The following is a 20,428-nucleotide window of genomic DNA, read 5'->3' as shown; positions in this document are numbered from 1 at the left end:
TGGGGCACCCTACAGCATCTATAGGGCACCCCACAGCCCCTATAGGGCACCACACACAGCACTGGCAATGAAGGGGTGCTCACCCCCCCCCCACCCCCACATCCATCTTCTTTACAGCCCCGATCCGGAGCCGGCACCACCTGCGGCCCCAAAATGCAATTACTGCGGGTGGGGGGGGGGTGGGGGGGAATTGAGGAAGGTGCGGGGGGGGGGGGGGGTTGAGGAGAAGCCCCTCATCTCATCCTCCCGAATTTCATCGCGGCTCCGAAATGAGCGCAGCGGGCAGCGCCGCGATCTGCAAGTCTAATGAATGCAAGGAGCACCGCCCCCCCAGTGCAAAAATTGGGGGGGGGGGGGAGATAGAAAGGAGAAATTGAAATTGATCCGCGAGGCTGTAATTTAATCAGGAGCGCTGCTCTGTTCGGTGGGGGGGGTTTGGTTGGTTGGTTTTGTTGTTTTTTTTCCCCCTAGCTTTGAATTAAGGATTGGGGAAGGGGGGGCTGGGGGGGGGGGGGGGGGAGGTGTTGTGTGCAATCGGTGTGCGGTGAAAGCCTGCAATGTGCAGCAACATGGGGCAAAAGCAGGCAGCAGCGTCGTGCAACGTGCAGCAAAACTGGGCAGTGTGCAGCAAAATGGGGCGGTAACGTGCAGCGAAACCGTGCAGCAACCAACGTGCAGCAAAATGGGGCTGCAGTGGGCGGCGAAACCATGCAACGTGCAGCAAAACCATGCAACGTGCAGCAAAACCATGCAACGTGCAGCAAAACCATGCAACGTGCAGCAAAACAGTGCAGCAACCAATATGCAGCAAAACGGGCCTGCAGTGTGCAGCAAAATCATGCAACGCGCAGCAAAACCACGCAGCAACCAACATGCAGCAAAATGGGGCTGCAGTGTGCAGCAAAATGGGGCAGTGATGTGCAGCAAATCCATGCAATGCGCAGCAAAACCATGCGGCAACCAACATGCAGCAAAATGGGCCTGCAGTGTGCAGCAAAACCATGCAACGTGCCGCAAACTGGGGCAGTAATGTGCAGCAAAATGATGCAACGTGCAGCAAAATGGGGCTGCACTGTGCAGCAAAATGATGCAACGTGCAGCAAAGCAATGCAGCAACCAACATGCAGCAAAATGGGCCCGCAATGCGCAGCAAATCCATGCAATGCCCAGCAAAATGGGGCATCACTGTGCAGCGAAACCATGCAACGTGCAGCAAAACAGTGCAGCAACCAACATGCAGCAAAATGGGCCTGCAGCGTGCAACAAAATGGGGCAGTGATGTGCAGCAAATCCATGCAATGCGCAGCAAAACCACGCGGCAACCAACATGCAGCAAAACGGGCCTGCAGTGTGCAGCAAAACCATGCAACGTGCAGCAAAAAGGGGCTGCGATGCCCAGCAAAGCGGGGCAGCACTGTGCAGCAAAACCACGCAGCGCACAGCGAAACCACGCAGCAAGGGAGGTGCAGCAAAGCAGTGCAACGTGCAGCGTGCCGTGCAGACTTTGCACCCTCGGGGTGAGTTTGGAGGATGCAGAGCAACCTCTGAGCCCTCCCCCGTGTTTTGCAGGGTGGGTTTTGCACCGCCCAGCAGCGCTCCGTGCGTGTTTGCAGCAGTGCAGCGGTGCAGCCGTGGTTTGAATTTGGAGTTCGTCCTCCTGGAAGCGGCCGATGGGGTCAGGGGGACCTCAGAGCCCACAGAGCACCTCTGTGTCACCCCATAACCCACCCAGTGTCTCCCAGTGGCCCCCTTGGTGCCCCATAACCCACCCAGTGCTGCCCAGTACCCCACCCAGTGTCAAACATAACCCCCCAGTGCTTCCCCAGTTCTGCCCCATATCCCCCCCAGTGCCACCCCACAACTCCCTAGTGCCCTATAAGCCCCCAGTACCAACCCATAACCCCCACAGTGCTGCCCCATAACCCCTCCGGTGCCTCCCAACAGCCCCTCCAGTGCCCCACACCCCCCCAGTGCCACCCCATAGCCCTCCACTACCGTCCCATACCCCCCCCACTGCCTCCCAATTACCCCCCAATGCCACCCCACAACCCCCATTGCCACCCATATCCCCCCATTGTCTCCCAATACGCCGCAGTGCCACCCCATACCCCACCAGTACCATCCCATAACCCACCAGTGCCTCCCAGTTACCCCCTGGTGCCCCATAATCCCCCATTGCCACCCCATACCCCTCTAGTCCCACCCCATAACCCCCTATTGCCATCCCATACACCCCCAGTGCTATCCCATACCTCACCAGTACCATCCCATAACCCACCAGTGCCTCCCAGTTACCCACCAATGCCACTCCACAACCCCCCAGTGCCGCCCCATAGCCCCCCAGTGTTTCCCAATTACACCCCGCTGCCCCATAATCCCCCATTGCCACCTCATACCCCTCTAGTACCACCCCATAACTCCCTATTGCCACCCCATAGCCCCCCAGTGTCTCCCAATTACCCCCCAATGCCCCATAGCCCCCCAGTGTAACCCCATACCCCACCAGTGCCTCCCAATTACCCCCTAGTGGAACCCCATACCCTCCCAGTGCCACCCCATACCCCCCCCCCAGTGCCACCCCATACCCCCCCCCAGTGCCTCCCAATTACTCCCCATCACCTCCCCACTGACGGACCACATCCTCCATAGGATCACAACATCGGGGGAGGCTCGGACACCCCAGGTGACACCCCCGGCTCTGTCCCACCCCCCCCCCCCCCCCATTGCCACCCCCTCGGCCGTGACCCATCGCTGACCGCAGCTCCGGTTCCCCATCCCCGCCCTCCGCTTCCCCTCCGTTCTGAGTTATTGAGCCGCGTTTTGTGATGGAGATGCCGGGAATTGAGGGTGGGTGACCCGGAGGAGACCACCGGGCCGGACCCGGAGCGAAGGGTGAAAGATCAGAGCGGCCTTGAAGCCCCTCCCCATTATCCCCCCCCCTCTCTGCTCCCCCCCCTCCCAACCTGCGCTGCTGCTCCCGGGCGTCAGCAGTGATTTAAAGCCCATGGGTTCAATGGGAGAGCGAGGGATGCTGCGGGGGGTCCCCAGGGGGCTGTGGTGTCCCTATGGGTGTCCCTAAGGGTCTGTGGTGTCCCTATGAGTGTCCCTAAGGGTCCGTGGCATCCTTAAGTGTCCATGGTGTCCCTAAGGGTCCGTGGTGTCCCCGTGGTCCTTGGGGTCCTTAAGGGTCCGTGGTGTCCCTATGGATGTCCCCATGGGTCCCCATGGGTCTGTGATGTCCCTAAGAGTTCATGGTGTCCCTATGGATCAGCGGTGTCCCCATGGGTCCATAGTGTCCCCATGGATCTGCATTGTCCCCTTGGGTCGCGGGGGCGAGGGGGGGGGGGGGGGCGGGGGGTGTTATCACACCTGGGACCATTCCATAGCAGTGACAACAGCAGAGCCCCCCCAAGCCCCCCAATACCCCCCCATAACTCCCCCCTCCCCCCCCATACCTCCCAATACCCCCCCATATCCCTTCCCCCTCTCATGCCCCCCCAATACTCCCGTATATCCCCCCATTACCCCAATACCCCCCATACCCCCAAATATATCCGCATATCTCCCCCATGCTCCCCAATACCCCCCCAATACCCCACATGCCCCCCCAAATACCCCCCATACCTCCCAATATCCCCTCATATCCCCCTGCCCGCCAATAAGCCCCAAATACCCCCCGAATGCCCCCCCAGTGTCCCCTCTATACCCCACCAATGCCCTCCTATATCCCCACCGTACCTCCCCATATCCCCCACTCTCGCCCCCTCCCCCAATACCCCCAAATCCTCCCCCATCCCCTCCTCCAGTCCTCTTCTCTCCAGCGCCCCCTGGCGGCAGCGGGCGGTTCTGCGCGCGTCCGCTGCCCCGTCCACACGCGCGTCCCTGCGGCCCCACGCGTGACCGCGCCGCCGAGGGAGGGGGAGCGCGCACCCTCCCCCCCCCCAAATCCCACCCCCTGACCTCACGCGCCCGGCTCAGCGCTGCGGCTCAGGGACCCCCGGTGACCCCATAAGAGCTCAATCGGCTCCGACACCGCCCGGGGGGGGGGGGACAGCGGGGGTTGGGGGTCCAGGTCCTGGAAGGGACAATGGGGACAATTCGGGGACATGGAATCCAATGGGGGATTTTGGGGTCCGGGTCCTGAAAGGGACACGGGGACACTTTGGGGACACTGAATTTGAAGGAAATTTTGGAGGTCTGGGTCCTGGAAGGGCTATGGGGACACTTCAGGGGCACAGAACCCAATGGGGGATTATTTGGGGTCCGGGTCCTGGAAGGGTCATAGGGGACACAGGGACACAGAATTCAGGGGTGCTGGGGGCTCTGGGTCCTAGAAGGGACATGGGGACCCTTTGGGGGCACAGAACCTGGGGGGATTTGGGGGGGGTCTGGGTCCTGAAAGAGACATGGGAATATCTGAGAGACACTGAAATCAAGGGGATTTTTTGGGTCTGGGTCCTGGAAGGGATATAGGGACGCTGTGGGCACAGAGCCGGGTCCCGGTGATGAGCACAGCAGCAGCTGGGATCCTTCTGCTCCTTCCAGGAGGGTGTGAGCACAGCGACCTTTGGGATCCGCTCTGGGAGCACAGCTCCGATTTGGGGCCTTTTTGCCTTTTTCCATGAGAACGAGGGCAGAGTTCAGCCCCCCCCCCCCCATGAAAACACTCAGCTCCCATCAACCACAAAACCTCTGGAGGGGAAATTCAGGGATGTCCCTCTGGCAGCTCTTGCAGCTCTTGCAACCCCTTGCAGCACTTGCAACCCCTTGCAGCACTTGCAACCCCTTGCAGCTCTTGCAACCCCTTGCAGCTCTTGCAACCCCCTGCAGCACTTGCAACCCCCTGCAGCTCTTGCAACCCCTTGCAGCACTTGCAACCCCCTGCAGCTCTTGCAACCCCTTGCAGCACTTGCAACCCCCTGCAGCACTTGCAACCCCCTGCAGCACTTGCAACCCCCTGCAGCTCTTGCAACCCCCTGCAGCACTTGCAGCCCCCTGCAGCACTTGCAGCCCCCCTGCAGCACTTGCAGCCCCATGGATGGCAGCTTTGCAGCTGCAGAGGGCGTTGGGCTGCATGCATGGCTCTAACGCATGGCTCCAAAGGGATTGTGAGAACTTAATTAGCACACCTTAATTAGCCTCACCATTGCAAGGCAGAAATTTGCCGGCTTCCCAGGTTGACCCCAGCAGTGAAGCCACACGGAGGGATGCAGGGGGGGCTTTGGGCTGAGCTGAGCTGTGCTGTGGGGGGGGTTTATGGAGCAGCCCCGTGGTGTGACCCCCCCCCCACCCCCCCAGGCCTGGATCGTGCAGCTCAGGCTGTTAAATCCTGCCCTGATCCGTCTCAGGATGGACGGAGCCATTTTTGGCAGCAGGTGGAATTAAAGGATCCAGAGCGGCTGAGCCCACGGCAACGTGAGAGGAATCGCAGCCAGGGGCGTGCAAAGGCTGAACCCCATCCAGGACGCTGGGGGGGAGTGGGGGGCACAGGGGGGTTTTCTCCCTGGTGGGAGCAGGAATGGTCTGAGGAACCCGAAGTGAAGGTGTGAGCATCCCCAGGTGAGGCTGCGTGACCCCACTGGGGGCTTTGGGGAGGGATGGGAGAACAGAAGGGAACTGCAAAGAATTCCTCGGCGCTGCGGCGCAGCTGAGGTCACTTATGGGGTTGGGTGCTGAGGAGCAGAAGGTTTGATTGCAACCTGATGGCCCTGGGCTGCTGCTCTGGGCACTGGGGGTGCAGATCTGTCTGCTGCCCTATAGCTGCCCTATAGCTGCCGTGGGTGCAGCTCTGCCCTATAGCTGCCCTATAGCTGCCGTGGGTGCAGCTCTGCCCTATAGCTGCCCTATAGCTGCCCTATAGCTGCCGTGGGTGCAGCTCTGCCCTATAGCTGCCCTATAGCTGCTGTGGGTGCAGCTCTGCCCTATAGCTGCCCTATAGCTGCTGTGGGTGCAGCTCTGCCCTATAGCTGCCCTATAGCTGCTGTGGGTGCAGCTCTGCCCTATAGCTGCCCTATAGCTGCTGTGGGTGCAGCTCTGCCCTATAGCTGCCCTATAGCTGCTGTGGGTGCAGCTCTGCCCTATAGTTGCCCTATAGCTGCTGTAAGTGCAGCTCTGCCCTATAGCTGCCCTATAGCTGCCCTATAGCTGCTGTAAGTGCAGCTCTGCTCTATAGCTGCCCTATAGCTGCTGTAAGTGCAGCTCTGCTCTATAGCTGCCCTATAGCTGCTGTAAGTGCAGCTCTGCCCTGTAGCTGCCCTATAGCTGCTGTAAGTGCAGCTCTGCCCTGTAGCTGCCCTATAGCTGCTGCGGGTGCAGCTCTGCCCTGTAGCTGCCCTATAGCTGCTGTGGTGCAGCTCAGTTTGCTGCCCTATAGCTTCCCCCCAGAAGGGACTTTGCTGCCCCATACAGGGCCGCTATGGGGTTGGGTTTTTGCCCCACTCCCCGCCCATCTCGTGCCCCCGATTCCCACACTGGGGTCAGTTTGGGACCGTGACCCCCCACCCACGCTGTGCCCATACAGACGGCACTGAGCCCAGGACCCCCGAAGCCCCGATGACCGATGAGCGCAGCGGAGCGGAGAGCGCTGCAGCCCCCGACCCTGAGCTGTACTATGAGGATGAGGAGGATGAAGATGATTCCAGCGCCGGGTTGGAGCCCTCAGACAGCAGCAGCATCTGCTCTGAAGATTCAGTCTATCCCTCCTCGGAGCCCCCACACGGGGTTGGGGGGTCTGGGGAGCTGAGTCTGTATCAGTGCTGCGTGCGCAACGATGCCCAACTGCTGCGGGAACGGCTGCGGTGTGGGGTGGGCAGAGGGGAGGCCACAGAGCTGGACATCAATGGCAGGGTGAGCGGGGAGGGGTCTGGGGGGGTCCTGGAAGATGCTGGAGCAGGAGGGGTGGGATCCCAGAGCCATGGAGGGTTGGAGTCTCCAGGGTTTGCATGGGTTCATGGGGAGCAACCTGGGGGGCAGGAGAGGTGGGATGGCAGCCATGGGGAGTTGGGGTCTCCAGGGGTTGTATGAGGCCATGGGGCAGAACCTAGGGGGCAGGAGGGATGGGATGGCAGCCATGGGGGTTGGGGTCTCCAGGGTTTGCGTGGGTCCATGGGGCAGAACTTGGGGGGTAGGAGGGAGGGGATGGCAGAGCCATGAGGGGTCGGGGTCTCCCGGTCACCACGCAGTAGGGTTGCATTGATCAGTGGGGCAGAACTTTCCCTTCCTCCCCTGCTCTGGGAATGGGGGCACCTGCTGGGAATGGGCCGATCCCAAAGGATGCTGGAGCGGGAGGGATGGGATGGCAAAACCCCGGGGGGGTCGGGATTCCCCAGGCGCCATTCAGTGGGGCTGCACGGATCCACGGGGCAGAACCTCCCCACCTTGGGGGTCGGGGTGTGGGGTTGAGGTCCCGAACGGAGCGCTGCCCCCAAACAGAACGGGTTGATGGTCGCCTGCTGCCGGGGCTTCGTGGACATCGTGCCCCTCCTGCGGCACTGCCCCTACGTGGATGTCAACCAGCAGGACACCGAGGGCAACACGGCGCTGATGATGGCCGCGCAGGCAGGTGGGCACCGCAGCCCCCGGATGGATCATAGCAAAACAACACAGGGGTCGACAAGGATCCCTCATTAAGCACAAAAAGGTGTTTTCTCTGCTGCTAAGGGCACATCACCATCGTTAATTACCTCCTGAATTACTTCCCGGCGCTGGACGTGGAGCGGCGCGACGCCCGCGGGCTGACGGCGCTGATGAAGGCGGCGGTGCAGGGCCAGCAGGACTGCGTGACTGCGCTGCTGCTGGCAGGTGAGACCCACGGGAGCAACTCAGAGGTGTGGGTGCCCCATCCCCGGGGTGCTCAGGGCTGTGGAGGGGGCCTTGGGCACACTGATGTGGTGGGGGGCTTAAGGACACCCGAACCCAAGCCGTTCTATGGTTCCGTGATCCTAAGGACCAGTCCAACCCAACCCGCTCTGTGATGCCATGGTTCTGTCGTCTTTAAGGACCTTTCCAACCCAACCATCCCATGGTTCCATGATCTTTAAGGACCCTTCCAACCCAACCATCCCATGGTTCCATGATCTTTAAGGACCCTTCCAACCCAACCATCTTGTGGTTCTGTGATCTTTAAGTACCTTTCCAACCCAACCATCCCACGGTTCCATGATCTTTAAGGACCTTTCCAACCCAACCATCCCATGGTTCCGTGATCTTTAAGGACCCTTCCAACCCAACCATCCCATGGTTCCATGATCTTTAAGGACCTTTCCAACCCAACCATCCCATGGTTCCATGATCTTTAAGGACCTTTCCAACCCAACCATCCCATGGTTCTATGATCTTTAAGGACCTTTCCAACCCAACCATCCTATGGTTCTATGATCTTTAAGGACCTTTCCAACCCAACCATCCCATGGTTCTTTCATTTTTGAGGACCTTTCTCACCCAAACACAGCCATTCCATTGTTCTATGCTCTTCAAGGTCCCTTCCAACCCAACCACCCCATGGTTCTATGATCTTTAAGGACCTTTCCAACCCAGCTGACCCATGGTTCCATGACCTTCAAGGTCCCTTCCAACCCAACCATCCCATGGCTCTGGGATCTTTAAGTTCCCTTCTTACCCAACCATCCCATGGTTCCATGATCCTTAAGGACGCTTCTGACCCAACCATCCCATGAGCTCCACGGTGCTCTGAGAGCTGGCTGGGATCCTTGTGCTGATGCTGCAGTGACACTTTGGTGATGCTTCTCGCATCCTCCTGCCCCCAGGAGCCGACCTGCATGCCGTTGACCCCATCAAAGGGAAGACAGCCAAGGAGTGGGCCGCCTTCACCGGCCGCTTTGAGACCACCGTCCGTATCCGGACCCTCCTCCGGCGCCCACGGGCCGAGCAGTTTGGCACCCATTACCTCCCCGAGTGGCCGGCACTGGCCGGACTGGTGGCCAAAGCCCTGAGCCCCAAATCCCGCAGCCAACGGCTGTCGGAGAAGATCCGCTCCCTCTTCACCTTCCGCATCCCCCGTGACCCGGAGGAGGACGGTGTGTTGGACCACATGGTGAGGATGACCACCTCCCTCGCCAGCCCCTTTGTGAGCACTGCTTGCCAAACTGTCTGCCCTGATAGCCCACCCGAAGTGGGCAAGCGGAGGCTCTCGGTGGCGGAGATCCTCCAGGAGCCGGGCACTGGGACAGCAGCGTGCAATGGCCAACTGGTGGGGCACGGCCAACTGGAGGGGCACGGCCAACTGGTGGGGCACGGCCAACTGGATGGGCATGGCCAACTGGTGGGGCACAGCCAACTGGAGGGGCACGGCCAACTGGTGGGGCACGGCCAACTGGAGGGGCACGGCCAACTGGTGGGGCACGGCCAACTGGTGGGGCACGGCCAACTGGAGGGGCACGGCCAACTGGTGGGGCACGGCCAACTGGTGGGGCACGGCCAACTGGTGGGGCACGGCCAACAAGTTGGCAATGGCCAAGTTGCGTTGGACCGAGCGGTGGTGGAGATGGCATCGCGCCGTCACCGCCTCCTGGGCTTCCTCCCCCGGCTGCTCCGTGCCAACTGCATCTTCCCCGGGGAGCGTGTGCCCAGGATCAAGCTGAGCAAAGCCAGCTCACCTCCGGCGTGCGGGAGGGAGAGGAGACCCCGTGCCCGCGACAAGGCGCTGTTACAGCCACCCAAATGGAGGTACAAGGAGCTGAAGGAGGAGAAGCGAGCAGCCGAGGAGGCAGAGGGAGAAAAGAAGAGGAAAAAGGGGAAAAAGGGGCGCTGAGGTGGGGGGGGCCCCATGCGGACTCCTCTTCTGCTGGAGGTTTTGGGGTGGCCTCCAGCTCTTGTGGCTCTGCTGGCCCCGTGGTGCTGGGTGGGATCCTGATGGAGGGGCTGCGTTCTGGGTTGGGATTCTGGGGGGGTTGGGGGGCTTTTTTTTTTTTTTTTTTTTTTTGCCTCTTTGGTCTCACAGAAATCTTGATCTCGTGGAATGTGACCGTTATTAAAGGAGAAGAGTTTGCCACGTTAACAGCGTTGATTCAACAAATGAACCCCGGGGCTGCAGCGAGCATCTCCCATATGGGACAACCCAACAGCTCAGGGAAGAGGGACCCCAGGACCCCTCTCCTGCACCCATGGGGACCCCCACCACCCTGGGGACCCACGCATGCCATGCAGCTGCCTTTTGCTGGGTGTGGGTGTGCTCCCCAGCTGTGATGCACTGGGAGCACGGATGTGGGGCGCCAAGCTGAGAGCTGCAAACCAAGCCCAAAAATGCAAAAGAGGGGCAGCGGGGTTTTCACCCTTTGCCTTCTGGGGTCAGTGGGGCTGATCCAGGCTCTGCTCCTTGGGCGCATTTTCGGTCCCCCACTCCCAGGGACGCCGCTGCTCCTGTGCCAAACTCCCATCACCCACCCCATGGTGACCCACGGGGAGGGGGGAGGTTCTGCTGGGACCCCCCCCGTGATTGCTGTGGGTTTGGTGGCGGCTTTGTGTCGCCGTCAAACAACAAAACTTCCTCTTTTGGGAGATCTGTGCGATAGCAGAGGGACCTCAAAGCGCTGCCGCGGAGCTGTGCAGCCGGGGGGGTTGGGGGGGCTCTGGGAGGGGTCGTGCTGTGGGTTGGGGTCGTGCTGGGGTTATTTGGGGCTCATGGTGCGGTTTGGATTCATGGTGTTATGGGGAATGGGGCTCAGGCTCTGCCTTTGCTTAGGGGAGAGGGTGCAGTGGGGTCTGGAAGGAGCAAAGTGAGGCTGTGAGATGGGGAGGGCACTGGGGGGGGGGGGGGTGACCCCATCTGGGGTGACTGAAACTGCAACCACGGGGGCAGCAAAAGGGGAAGGAGCGCTTCCTCTGCCTGCACTGTGGGAACGGCCCCCATGGGTGCGTCCCAGAGATGCACACGGGCAGAGCGGTGCCACATGGGGTCCCTTTGTCCTGGGTCTGGGGCTCAGCACCCCCCATAGGGCCATGCCCCAGTGCCGTAAGGGATGGTGGCACATGGGGGACAGTGGCATGTGGGGGATGTGCCTATGGGTCCCTTTGTCCTGGGTCTGGGGCTCAGCACCCCCCATAGGGCCGTGCCCCAGTGCCATAAGGGATGGAGGCACACAGCGGGTCCATTATGGGGCTACATCCCAGTGCCACTGGGGATGGTGACACATGGGGGACAGTGGCACGTGGGATGTGTCCATAGGTCCCTTTGTGCCGGGTCTGGGGCACAGCATTCCTTACAGGACCACATCCCAGTGGGACGTGGGGTCCCTTTGTCTCCAGGCTGGGGCTCAGCATCATTTATGGGGCCACGGTTTGCACCCTCCCTGCATCCCCATCACACCGGGCTCAGGTGATGGCAGCAGGTGATGGGAAAATCCTTTACTCCTCCATCCCATCCCCAACCCCATATGGAACAGATGGCGACGCAATGGGACAGCAGCATCCCTCACCCCCCATGACCCCAAAGCTGCGCTTGAGGTGGGCGCAGGACCCCATGGATGCTGTGCACGCCCCACAGAGCCCCCCCACGGCTCCATCCCGCTGGGAAATTTGGAATAACGCAGGGAAAGGGCTGGAAAAGGGCCGGAATGGCACGAGGGCACAGAGCAGGATGGGGCCGATGCGCGGGAGGAAGGGAGGCAGCGCAGGGCCGTGTGCTCAGCAATAGGAAATGCTTTATGAGCCCAGAGCGGTGGAGCAGAGCCAGGCAGGAAGAGGCAGTGAGGAGGAACAGTTTTTGGTGACTTCTCCCACATCCCGAACACAGAGCGCTCGCAGTGGGGCTGGGACGGGGCTGAGCCGTGCGGGGGGCACAGAGGTGGCCCTATGAGGATCTGTGGGGTGTGGGGCAACGCTGCCAGCATCCCCGGCTGAGCGCGGCGTTGGGATGCGGGATCCGGAGCTGGGAATCGTCCCCAGATGCTGTAGGTGAGTGCTGGGGGGTTTGGGGTGGTGGTGGGTCTATGGGGCCGCTGGATGCCATCCTACAGCCCCCAGCCCACCCTGTATCCCTGTAGGTGAGTGCTGGGGGGTTTGGAGCAGCCATGGGAATGGGTCTGTGGCCCCATGCGGGTCTGTGGGGCCGCTGGGTGCGGTCCCACAGTCCACCCTACGTCCCTGTAGATGAGTGCTGGGGAGTTTGGGGTGTCTTTTGGGATGCTGTGGGTCACTGGGTGCCATCCTACAGCCCCCAGCCCACCCTACACCCCCATTTTCTTCTCGTAGAGCTTCCATTGCATTTAGCACCAGGGGGTACCCAAAGCAGCTCCACATCTGGGGGCTATGAGGGAGCTTGGGGGGGGGGGATTTCAGCTGCTTTTCCCAATGGGTTTTCAGCAGAATCAGGAGGTGGCCCCGTTCCTGCTGCATCCCATGACAATGGGGTTCGTGGCGGGGTGGCAGGAGATGGATTTGGGTGAGCGCGGATTTGTGGTTCTGGGTCTGTTTCCAACTGGGATGAGGTGCAGTGAGGGAGAGTGCGAACTGGGGCCGAGGGCACCAGCAGAGCAGAGCCTGGAGTGTGCAGCGTTGGGAACTGCTGCTGTGCATGGGGAGGTGTGCAAGAGGTGGGCGCAGGGAGAGCTGCGCATGGAGAGGCATGCAGGGAGGTGCGTGCAGTCGGAGGCGTGCAAGGAGCGGTGTGTACGGAGTTGAGTGCAACTGGAGGTGTGCAAGGAGAGGTCTGTGCAAGGGGAGGAGCGTGAGAAGCGTGCAAGTGGAGGCGGTGGAGAAGATATCCACGAGGAGAGGGGCGCGAGGAGGGCTGCGCGCCGCACGAGCAACTGGAGGTGTGCAAGGGGAAGTGTGCAAACCTAGCACACCTATCGAGGTGACCGAGCTGCGTTTGCTGCAGCCTCCGTTGGTGCCATGGCTCCATCATTATCCCCAGTTCTGCGCTCCCAGAGCAGCTCCTGCAGGGCGCAATGGGACGAGCTGAGCTCGGCTCAGCGCTTCCTCTCCGCCAGCGCCGACAAAGCGATCTATTTTGGGGAGGAAAGGCCCTTCTGGAGCGGTGCTTTGCGTGACCGCCTCTCCCCATCAAGGGCAGAATCTAAACAATCTTGATTCCTGTCCCGGCCCCACGGGCAGGGCTCCTTCAATTGCAGGAAACGGCGCTTTGGCCGTGTTTATATATTGGGAACAGTGGGGAGACGGCGGAGGGAGCGGTGGGGGGTGGGAGGGGGAGGGGGCCGTGGATGGGCCGTGAGAAAAGGTCTCGCTTTGGGACTGCAGTGGGGTCTACGGGGTGTGCATGGGGGGGTGGGGGGAATGCAAAACAATGCGTCAGAAAGAGAGGAAAAATTGAAAGGATCGGGAAAGCAAAACTTTGCCCGGAGGCAGCGATGGGAACGGCTCTGGGGGGCGGCAGCGGAGCTGTGGGGTGTGGGGGGTCCTATGGGTATTTGTGTTGTGTGGGGGCAGCGATGCGTGGACCCTCACCCTGTTCCCAGGAAGCTGGGAACAGCTGGGACATCCATGAATTCCTCTGCTGGGCAGCACATCCCTCCCCGTGGGACACCGCTGCTCCCATCCCAAACCCAACGCACGGCTGTGCCCGAGGGATGCCCCACTGCCTCCTCCCCGCTCTGCGCCCACCATCCCCTTTTATTCCTGCAGGAAAATGCCCCCCAGAGCCCACGCTGGGGCCATGCTGGTGCTGCTGAGCCTCTCTCTTGGCCTCGCTGCAGGTGAGTAGCCAAGAAATGGGAGCAGACCCACAGCCATTGGGGAACCCAACCGCTCGCTCTGCTCAGCAGAAATGGAGCTGATCCTCAATCCCAGGGATCCAGGCTGGGATCGCCCTCCCCTCCCCAAGCTTGGCTCGATGAGAACCACTATGGGGCCATAGTGGGGCTGAGGGCGTCCTTCTGTCCCCTTGCTGCTGTCCGTCTGGCCGCCCTCGCGCTGAACTCGCTGCTTCCAGGAGGGATTTGTTCTGTGCCAAAAAGCAGAGCTAATTTGGGAGGAGGGAGTGCAGCAAAGGGATGAACCCAAAAGCAACATCCCAGGGTCCAGGCCCAACATTCCCCGTGGGCAGGATGCGGCCCCAGCTCTGCACTGCCAGATGGCTTCACCCAACTCGTTGCATTCCGTGCGAGGGAGAAACAGTCCTTGGTTGGTCCAAGGGCCTTTGGCACGGATATCATTGACCCCAAAGCCAACAGCATCCCAGTGCTGGATGGGTGGATGATCTCCCCAACACTGCGATCCCCTCCAGGGTCTCCTGGTGGCCCCAAGTTGGTCCAAGGGTCTTTGGCATGGATAACATAGACCCGAAAGCCAACAGCACCCCAATGCTGAATGGACGATGTCCCCAACCCTGTGGTCCCAAGTTGGTCTGACGCTCTTCGGCATGGACAGCGTTGACCCCAAAGCCAACAGCATCCCAGCACTGGATGGATGACGTCCCCAACCCTTTGACAAACGTGATTTCCTCGTGCATTCCTGCAGATGAGCTGCAATGTGCGTGCGACGTGCCGCACTGTCCTGTGCCCACCTGCACCGGCAAGGTGTGCTTCGTCAGCAAGAGGAAGGAGGCAGGGAGGGTCACCCAGCACAAAGGCTGCTTCTCGGACCACCTGCTGGAGAATTGCCAGTCCTCCGTGATGGAGCACTTCGGCACCCGGTGCTGCAACGCCAGCATGTGCAACGCCGAGCTGCAGATCTACCTGCAAGGTACGGGGCTCTGGGCTGTGCCCTCTGAGGAGCACGGCGGATGTGGGGATGGGGTCTCTAGGTCATCCCCCTCCTTGCTTGGTATTTCTAGGGTCACTTTTTCCCATGTGGGATGGGTGCCCCCTCCTGGTGCGTCTCCTTGGGTTGTGTCTGCAGAGCTGCCATCCATGGGTGACCCCAATGCCGGCCCACCTTCCCCATGTCAATCGTGAAGCACCAAGACCTCCATCCTCCCCATTCCAAACCCCAAGAGCCAGGACCTCGGCCTTCTTTCACCCTTTCCACATCCATCCCCAAGCACCAAGAACTCCACCGTTCCATTTCCAAGCCCAAGCACCGAGGCATCAAGACCTCTCCATGTCCAACCCCAAGCATCAAGTCCTCCCTAGGACCAACCCCACCCTCATCCTCCCACCCACCATTCCTCCCCACCAGGAGAAGAAGCCCTGGGACAGTCTCCTTCCTCCTCCAACCTCCTCCTGCTGATCTTCATCCTGCTGCTGACGCTCCTCGTCCTCGTGGCGCTCACCATCCTCTTCCTCTGGAAGCTGGCCCAGCACCGCCGCAAGAGGCTGCTCCTCTTCAAGCACAGCGACCTGGGGGACACGGACCTGATGCTGAAGGCATCCATGGTGGGAGACAGCACGCTGGAGGTGGGGCAGCTCCTGGGGTCCCCAGGTGTGCCAGGGATGTGGGGTGGCCACCCATCTCACACCGCTGCTGTCCCGGTTCTGTAGGATTTGCTGAACGATGACTGCACCACGGGCAGTGGCTCAGGGCTGCCCTTCCTCGTCCAGCGCACGGTGGCCCGGCAGATCTCCCTCGTGGAGTGCGTAGGTGAGGAGAGCAGAGATCCAACCCCGTTTGCCAAAACCCCATAAAGACAATGAGTTCTCCCCTGTCCCACTGGGGGAGAGCGGTTGGGTGGTGGTTGTGTTGGCCAAGATCAACCCAACACAGGAACGAAGGGTCCTCCGTCGCCCCATAGCTATTCCACAGTGAGACCTGACTGACGGTTGGAACTGATGTGGGGTTGGACCAGACGATCCCCAGTTCTCCTACAGTTCTGCGATTCTGTAGTGCTGGGACGGGGTCAGGGTTGGGGTCTGGAGGGTCCGTGTGACGCAGTGCCGTGGTCGTGGCAGGCAAAGGGCGTTACGGCGAGGTGTGGCGAGGCGTGTGGCACGGGGAGAACGTGGCCGTCAAGATCTTCTCCTCCCGGGATGAGCAGTCGTGGTTCCGTGAGACCGAGATCTACAACACCGTGCTGCTGCGGCACGACAACATCCTGGGTGAGCGGGGGATCTGGGGGACGGGGATGGCATCGTGATGGATCCGTCACCCAAATCTTCTCCCCATCCAGGCTTCATCGCCTCCGATATGACCTCGAGGAACTCCAGCACCCAGCTGTGGCTCATCACCCACTACCACGAGAACGGCTCGCTCTACGACTACCTGCAGAGGACAACCCTGGATGTGGAGACCTGCCTGGGGTTGGCAGCCTCCATCATCTGCGGCCTCGTCCACCTCCACGTGGAGATCTTTGGCACGCAGGGCAAACCTGCTATCGCTCACCGTGACCTGAAGAGCAGGAACATCCTGGTGAAAAGCAACCGGCAGTGCTGCATCGCCGACCTGGGTGAGACCGCGCTCCATGGTGCCAACCATCTGCCCATGCATCCATCCAGACATCCACACATTCATCCAGACATCCATCCATTCCTCCATCCAACTCTCCACCCATCCCTACATCCATCCATCCATACGTTCATCCATCCCTCTGTCCATCCATCCATCCAACCCCACATACCTCCATCCATCCAACCCTACGTTCCACGCTACATCCATCCAACCTTACATCCAACCCTCATCCATCCATCCATCCAATCCTGCATCCAACACTGCTTCCACCCAACCCCACATCCCTCCATCCATCCATCCAACCCTACAACCAATCCTACATCCATCCAACCAACCCTCCATCCATCCCTCCACCCTTCCATCCATCCATCCATACAACCCTACATTCATTCATCCAGCCCCCCACCCATCCCTACATCCATCCATCCAACTCTACATTCATCCAACCTCACACCTCTCCATCCAGCTCTCCATCCAACCCCACATGCCTCCATCCATCCATCCATCCATCCATCCATCCATCCATCCATCCATCCATCCATCCATCCCTCCATCCATCCATCCCTCCCTCCCTCCATCCATCCATCCCTCCATCCATCCCTCCGTCCCTCCATCCCTCCATCCCTCCCTCCCTCCCTCCATCCATCCATCCATCCATCCATCCATCCATCCATCCATCCATCCCTCCCTCCCTCCATCCCTCCATCCATCCATCCCTCCATCCATCCATCCATCCATCCCTCCCTCCCTCCTTCCATCCATCCAACCAACCCTCCACCCCTCCATCCATCCATCCATCCATCCATCCATCCATCCATCCATCCCTCCCTCCCTCCCTCCATCCATCCCTCCATCCCTCCATCCATCCCTCCATCTCTCCCTCCCTCCCTCCCTCCCTCCATCCATCCATCCATCCATCCATCCATCCATCCATCCATCCATCCATCCATCCCTCCACCCCTCCAACTATCCCTCCATCCATCCCTCCATCCATCCCTCCATCCATCCATCTCTCCATCCATCCCTCCACCTACCCCTCCATTCAGCCCTCTCTCCCTCCAACCATCCAACCCTCTATCCAACCCCACATCCCTCCATCCATCCCTCCATCCCTCCCTCCACCCCTCCATCCAACCCCCCATCCCTGCACCCCCAGGTCTGGCCGTCATGCACTCTCAGGGCAGCGACTACCTGGACATTGGCCACAACCCTCGGGTGGGCACGAAGCGTTACATGGCCCCGGAGGTGCTGAGCGAGCAGATCCGCACCGACTGCTTCGAGTCCTACAAGAAAACAGACATCTGGGCGTACGGCTTGGTGCTGTGGGAGATCACCCGGCGCACGGCCGTCAATGGTGAGCGCACGGCGGGCTCAGCCTCCACCCCTCCTCCTCCTCTTTTTATTTTTTTTCCCTTTTTTTTCCGCTTTTCCCCTCGCCCGGCAGATTAGCCGTAAATTATAAACACTGTAATCTAGTGTCAGCACCCGGCTGGCTGATTAAAGGGCCCATTAGACTCAATCAGAGCTTTGTTTGCTCGCTGCTGATTAGCAAACAAGCAGCATCCAGAGCGGCTGGCAGCTCTCCAAGGGGACCTCGTGGCCGTGGGGATGACATCGGGGTCCCCACCGAGGTCCCCTCATCCCAACCGCTGCTGTTCAGCACCAAAGCCCATTAGTGGCGTTAATTAATGGATGGGTGTCGGAAGCAGAAGGACCCCCCGGCGCAGTCTGGTTGGGATAATCCCACTGACCTCTCCGAGGTTCCTTTGGATTCAATATTTGAATTAATGGGGCTGCGTGCGTGGGGTCACCGTCACCCCCCCCCTTCCCCCCCCCTTTAAACCCCCATAGGGATCCCAGGCATTGCTGGGGAACGGGGGTGGGGCTGGGGGCCAATGGGACCCCTGAGTGTGTGGGGTGGGGGAGCACGGGGGGTTAAACCCAATGCGTGTGGACAGATGGAGGCACTAAGAGGGATTAATGGGGCCAGCTGGCGGGATCGGGTGGGAGAGGGGCTGGGGGCGGCTCTGGAGACCCCTGAACCATCCCAGTGAGGTCCCACAGTGCACCCCGACGTGGGGCAGGAGGCTGTTCCCCAGAACCACCCCAATAAGACCCACAGCGCAGCAGAGCTGTGCACCCCATATACCTACATAGGGCTGGAGTCTCTGGCCCCCAGACCACCCGAGTGAGGCCCCATAGCACCCCCCAGCATAGGGCTGGAGCCCATGGCCACCAAACCACCCCACAGAGCAGCAGAGCTGTGCACCCCATGCATCCTCATATAGGATTGGAGCCCCTGCCCCCCAGACCACCTCAACGAGAGACCCCATAGAGCACTCCAACATAGGGCTGGAGCCCCTGTGCCCCCAAACCATCCCACTGAGGCCCCATATTGCAGCAGAGCTGTGCACCCTACACACCCTTATATAGGATTGGAGCCTCCATAGACCCCAGACCACCTGAACGAGATCCCATAGTGCATCCCAGCATAGGGCTGGAGCCCCTGTGCCCCCAAACCATCCCACTGAGGCCCCATATTGCAGCAGAGCTGTGCACCCCCCACACCCTCTTATAGGGCTGGAGCTTCTGTGCCCCCCAGGCACCCCACTGAGTCCCACACCCCATAGGCATGGTGGAGGAGTACCGCCCGCCCTTCTTCGACGCGGTGCCCAGCGATCCCAGCTTCGAGGACATGAAGAAGGTGGTCTGCATCGAGCAGAGGACCCCCACAGTCCCCAACCGCCTCTTCTCCGACCCGGTGAGACTGTGGGACCCCCCCCGGGGGGGCAATGGGGACACAAACCCAGGTGACGATGGGGGGGGATACTGGGAGCAGAGGGACCCCCTAAAACTGCCCCAAACCCTTTGGGGAACCACAGCACAATGTTCCCCCAAAGGCTCCCATCCCACAGCCGGGGGTTCTGCGTGCAGCAGGCTTGTGCCCCCAGGACCCCCCATCCCCCCTTTGCACCTCAGGACCCCCCCATCCCACCTCTTTTTGCCCCCAGGTGCTCTGTGCCCCCCAGGACCCCCCACATCCACTTTGTCCCCAGGACCCCCCATCCCTTCTTTGTCCCCTAGGAACTGTGTGCCCCCCAGGGCCCTTCTGTCTCCCTTTGCCCCCAGGATCCCCAGACCCCCTTTACCCTCAGGACCCCCCCAGTCCTCCCTTTGCCCCCAAGTGCTGCATACCCCCAGGACCTCCACATCCCCCTTTGCCCCCAGGACCTCAGACCCCCCTCCATTCCCCCTTTTGCCCCCAGCACTGCATGTCCCCCAGGACCTCCCAGTCCCCTCTTTGCACCCAAGACCCCCCTACCTCCTCTTTACCTCCAGGACCCCTCCCACCCCCCTTTTGTCCCCATGTGCTGCATACCCCTCAGGACCTCCACATCCCCTCTTTGCCCCCAGGACCCCCATCCCCCCTTTGCCCCCCCAGGCACTTCGTACCCCCCAGGACCCTCCAGTCCCCTCTTTGCCCCCAGGACCCCTTCACCTCCTCTTTCCCCCAGGACCCCCCATCCTCCCCTTCCCCCCACGACCTCCCCATCACCTCTTTACCTCCTCGTCCTTCTTTGTCCCCAGGATCCCCAGACCCCCTTTGCCCCCCAGGACCCCCCTCCCCTCCAATCCCTCCTTTGCCCCCCAGGCGCTGCATGCACCCCAGGACCCCCCCTTGTCCCCCTTTGCCCCCCAGGCACTGCGTGCCCTGCCGGGGCTGATGAAGGAGTGTTGGTACCAGAGCCCAGCAGCCCGTCTCACAGCGCTGCGCATCAAGAAATCGCTGCAGAAACTGCAGCACTCCCTGCACGAACCCAAAGAGGAGCGTTGAGCCCCCCCCTACCCCCCGCCCCCCCACTCCCCCCCCCCCAAAAAAAAAAAAAAAAAAAAAAGCAGAGCAGCATTTTCCTGCTGCTGTCACAGCACTCACTGCACCCGGTTGGGTGTGGGACCGCCCGTCTTATTTAATGACCCAAATGTAATATATTTAATAAAGCACTTCGTGGGCACGGCGTTGCTCAGCGCGTTGCATCGGTGCAGGCTGTGTGCATTGCTCAGTGCATTGCGTGCATGGAGGTTTGGTGCAATACTCAGCGCAGGTTTTGAGCGTTGCTCAGTGCATGCA

The 20,428-nt window shown here is 60.8% G+C and overlaps 2 protein-coding genes across 2 annotated transcripts; both read left to right on the top strand.

Annotated features, from left to right (window-relative positions):
* Positions 1 to 2,633: 2,633 nt before the first annotated feature.
* On the top strand, positions 2,634 to 10,116 carry ANKRD33 (ankyrin repeat domain 33). The gene is made up of 5 exons (XM_085212132.1): positions 2,634 to 2,683; positions 6,521 to 6,846; positions 7,432 to 7,561; positions 7,660 to 7,800; positions 8,766 to 10,116. Exons 2-5 carry the CDS (start codon positions 6,553 to 6,555, stop codon positions 9,767 to 9,769), a joined length of 1,569 nt encoding a protein of 522 aa, XP_085068258.1. The 5' UTR covers positions 2,634 to 2,683; positions 6,521 to 6,552; the 3' UTR covers positions 9,770 to 10,116.
* Positions 10,117 to 11,671: 1,555 nt separating this feature from the next.
* ACVRL1 (activin A receptor like type 1) lies at positions 11,672 to 20,332 on the top strand. The gene is made up of 10 exons (XM_085212133.1): positions 11,672 to 11,910; positions 13,600 to 13,670; positions 14,434 to 14,658; positions 15,094 to 15,311; positions 15,396 to 15,495; positions 15,804 to 15,950; positions 16,022 to 16,297; positions 17,456 to 17,653; positions 18,930 to 19,060; positions 20,000 to 20,332. Exons 1-10 carry the CDS (start codon positions 11,870 to 11,872, stop codon positions 20,132 to 20,134), a joined length of 1,542 nt encoding a protein of 513 aa, XP_085068259.1. The 5' UTR covers positions 11,672 to 11,869; the 3' UTR covers positions 20,135 to 20,332.
* The last annotated feature ends 96 nt before the right edge of the window (positions 20,333 to 20,428 follow it).

The sequence above is a fragment of the Meleagris gallopavo genome, chromosome 31, assembly GCF_905368555.1.
Source record: "Meleagris gallopavo chromosome 31, MGAL_WU_HG_1.1, whole genome shotgun sequence".
NCBI classification, from domain to species: Eukaryota; Metazoa; Chordata; class Aves; order Galliformes; family Phasianidae; genus Meleagris; species Meleagris gallopavo.
The sequence above is the reverse complement of the archived record's forward strand: the minus strand, read 5'-3'. Positions and strand labels throughout refer to the sequence as shown.

Coding starts and splice junctions, on each gene's coding strand:
- ANKRD33 (XM_085212132.1), top strand. CDS start 6,553: ATGACCGATGAGCGCAGCGGAGCGGAGAGCGCTGCAGCCCCCGACCCT. Junction 6,847..7,431: donor AGCTGGACATCAATGGCAGG/GTGAGCGGGGAG, acceptor GCCCCCAAACAG/AACGGGTTGATGGTCGCCTG. Junction 7,801..8,765: donor GACTGCGCTGCTGCTGGCAG/GTGAGACCCACG, acceptor TCCTGCCCCCAG/GAGCCGACCTGCATGCCGTT.
- ACVRL1 (XM_085212133.1), top strand. CDS start 11,870: ATGCGGGATCCGGAGCTGGGAATCGTCCCCAGATGCTGTAG. Junction 11,911..13,599: donor ATCGTCCCCAGATGCTGTAG/GTGAGTGCTGGG, acceptor TTATTCCTGCAG/GAAAATGCCCCCCAGAGCCC. Junction 14,659..15,093: donor GCTGCAGATCTACCTGCAAG/GTACGGGGCTCT, acceptor CCTCCCCACCAG/GAGAAGAAGCCCTGGGACAG.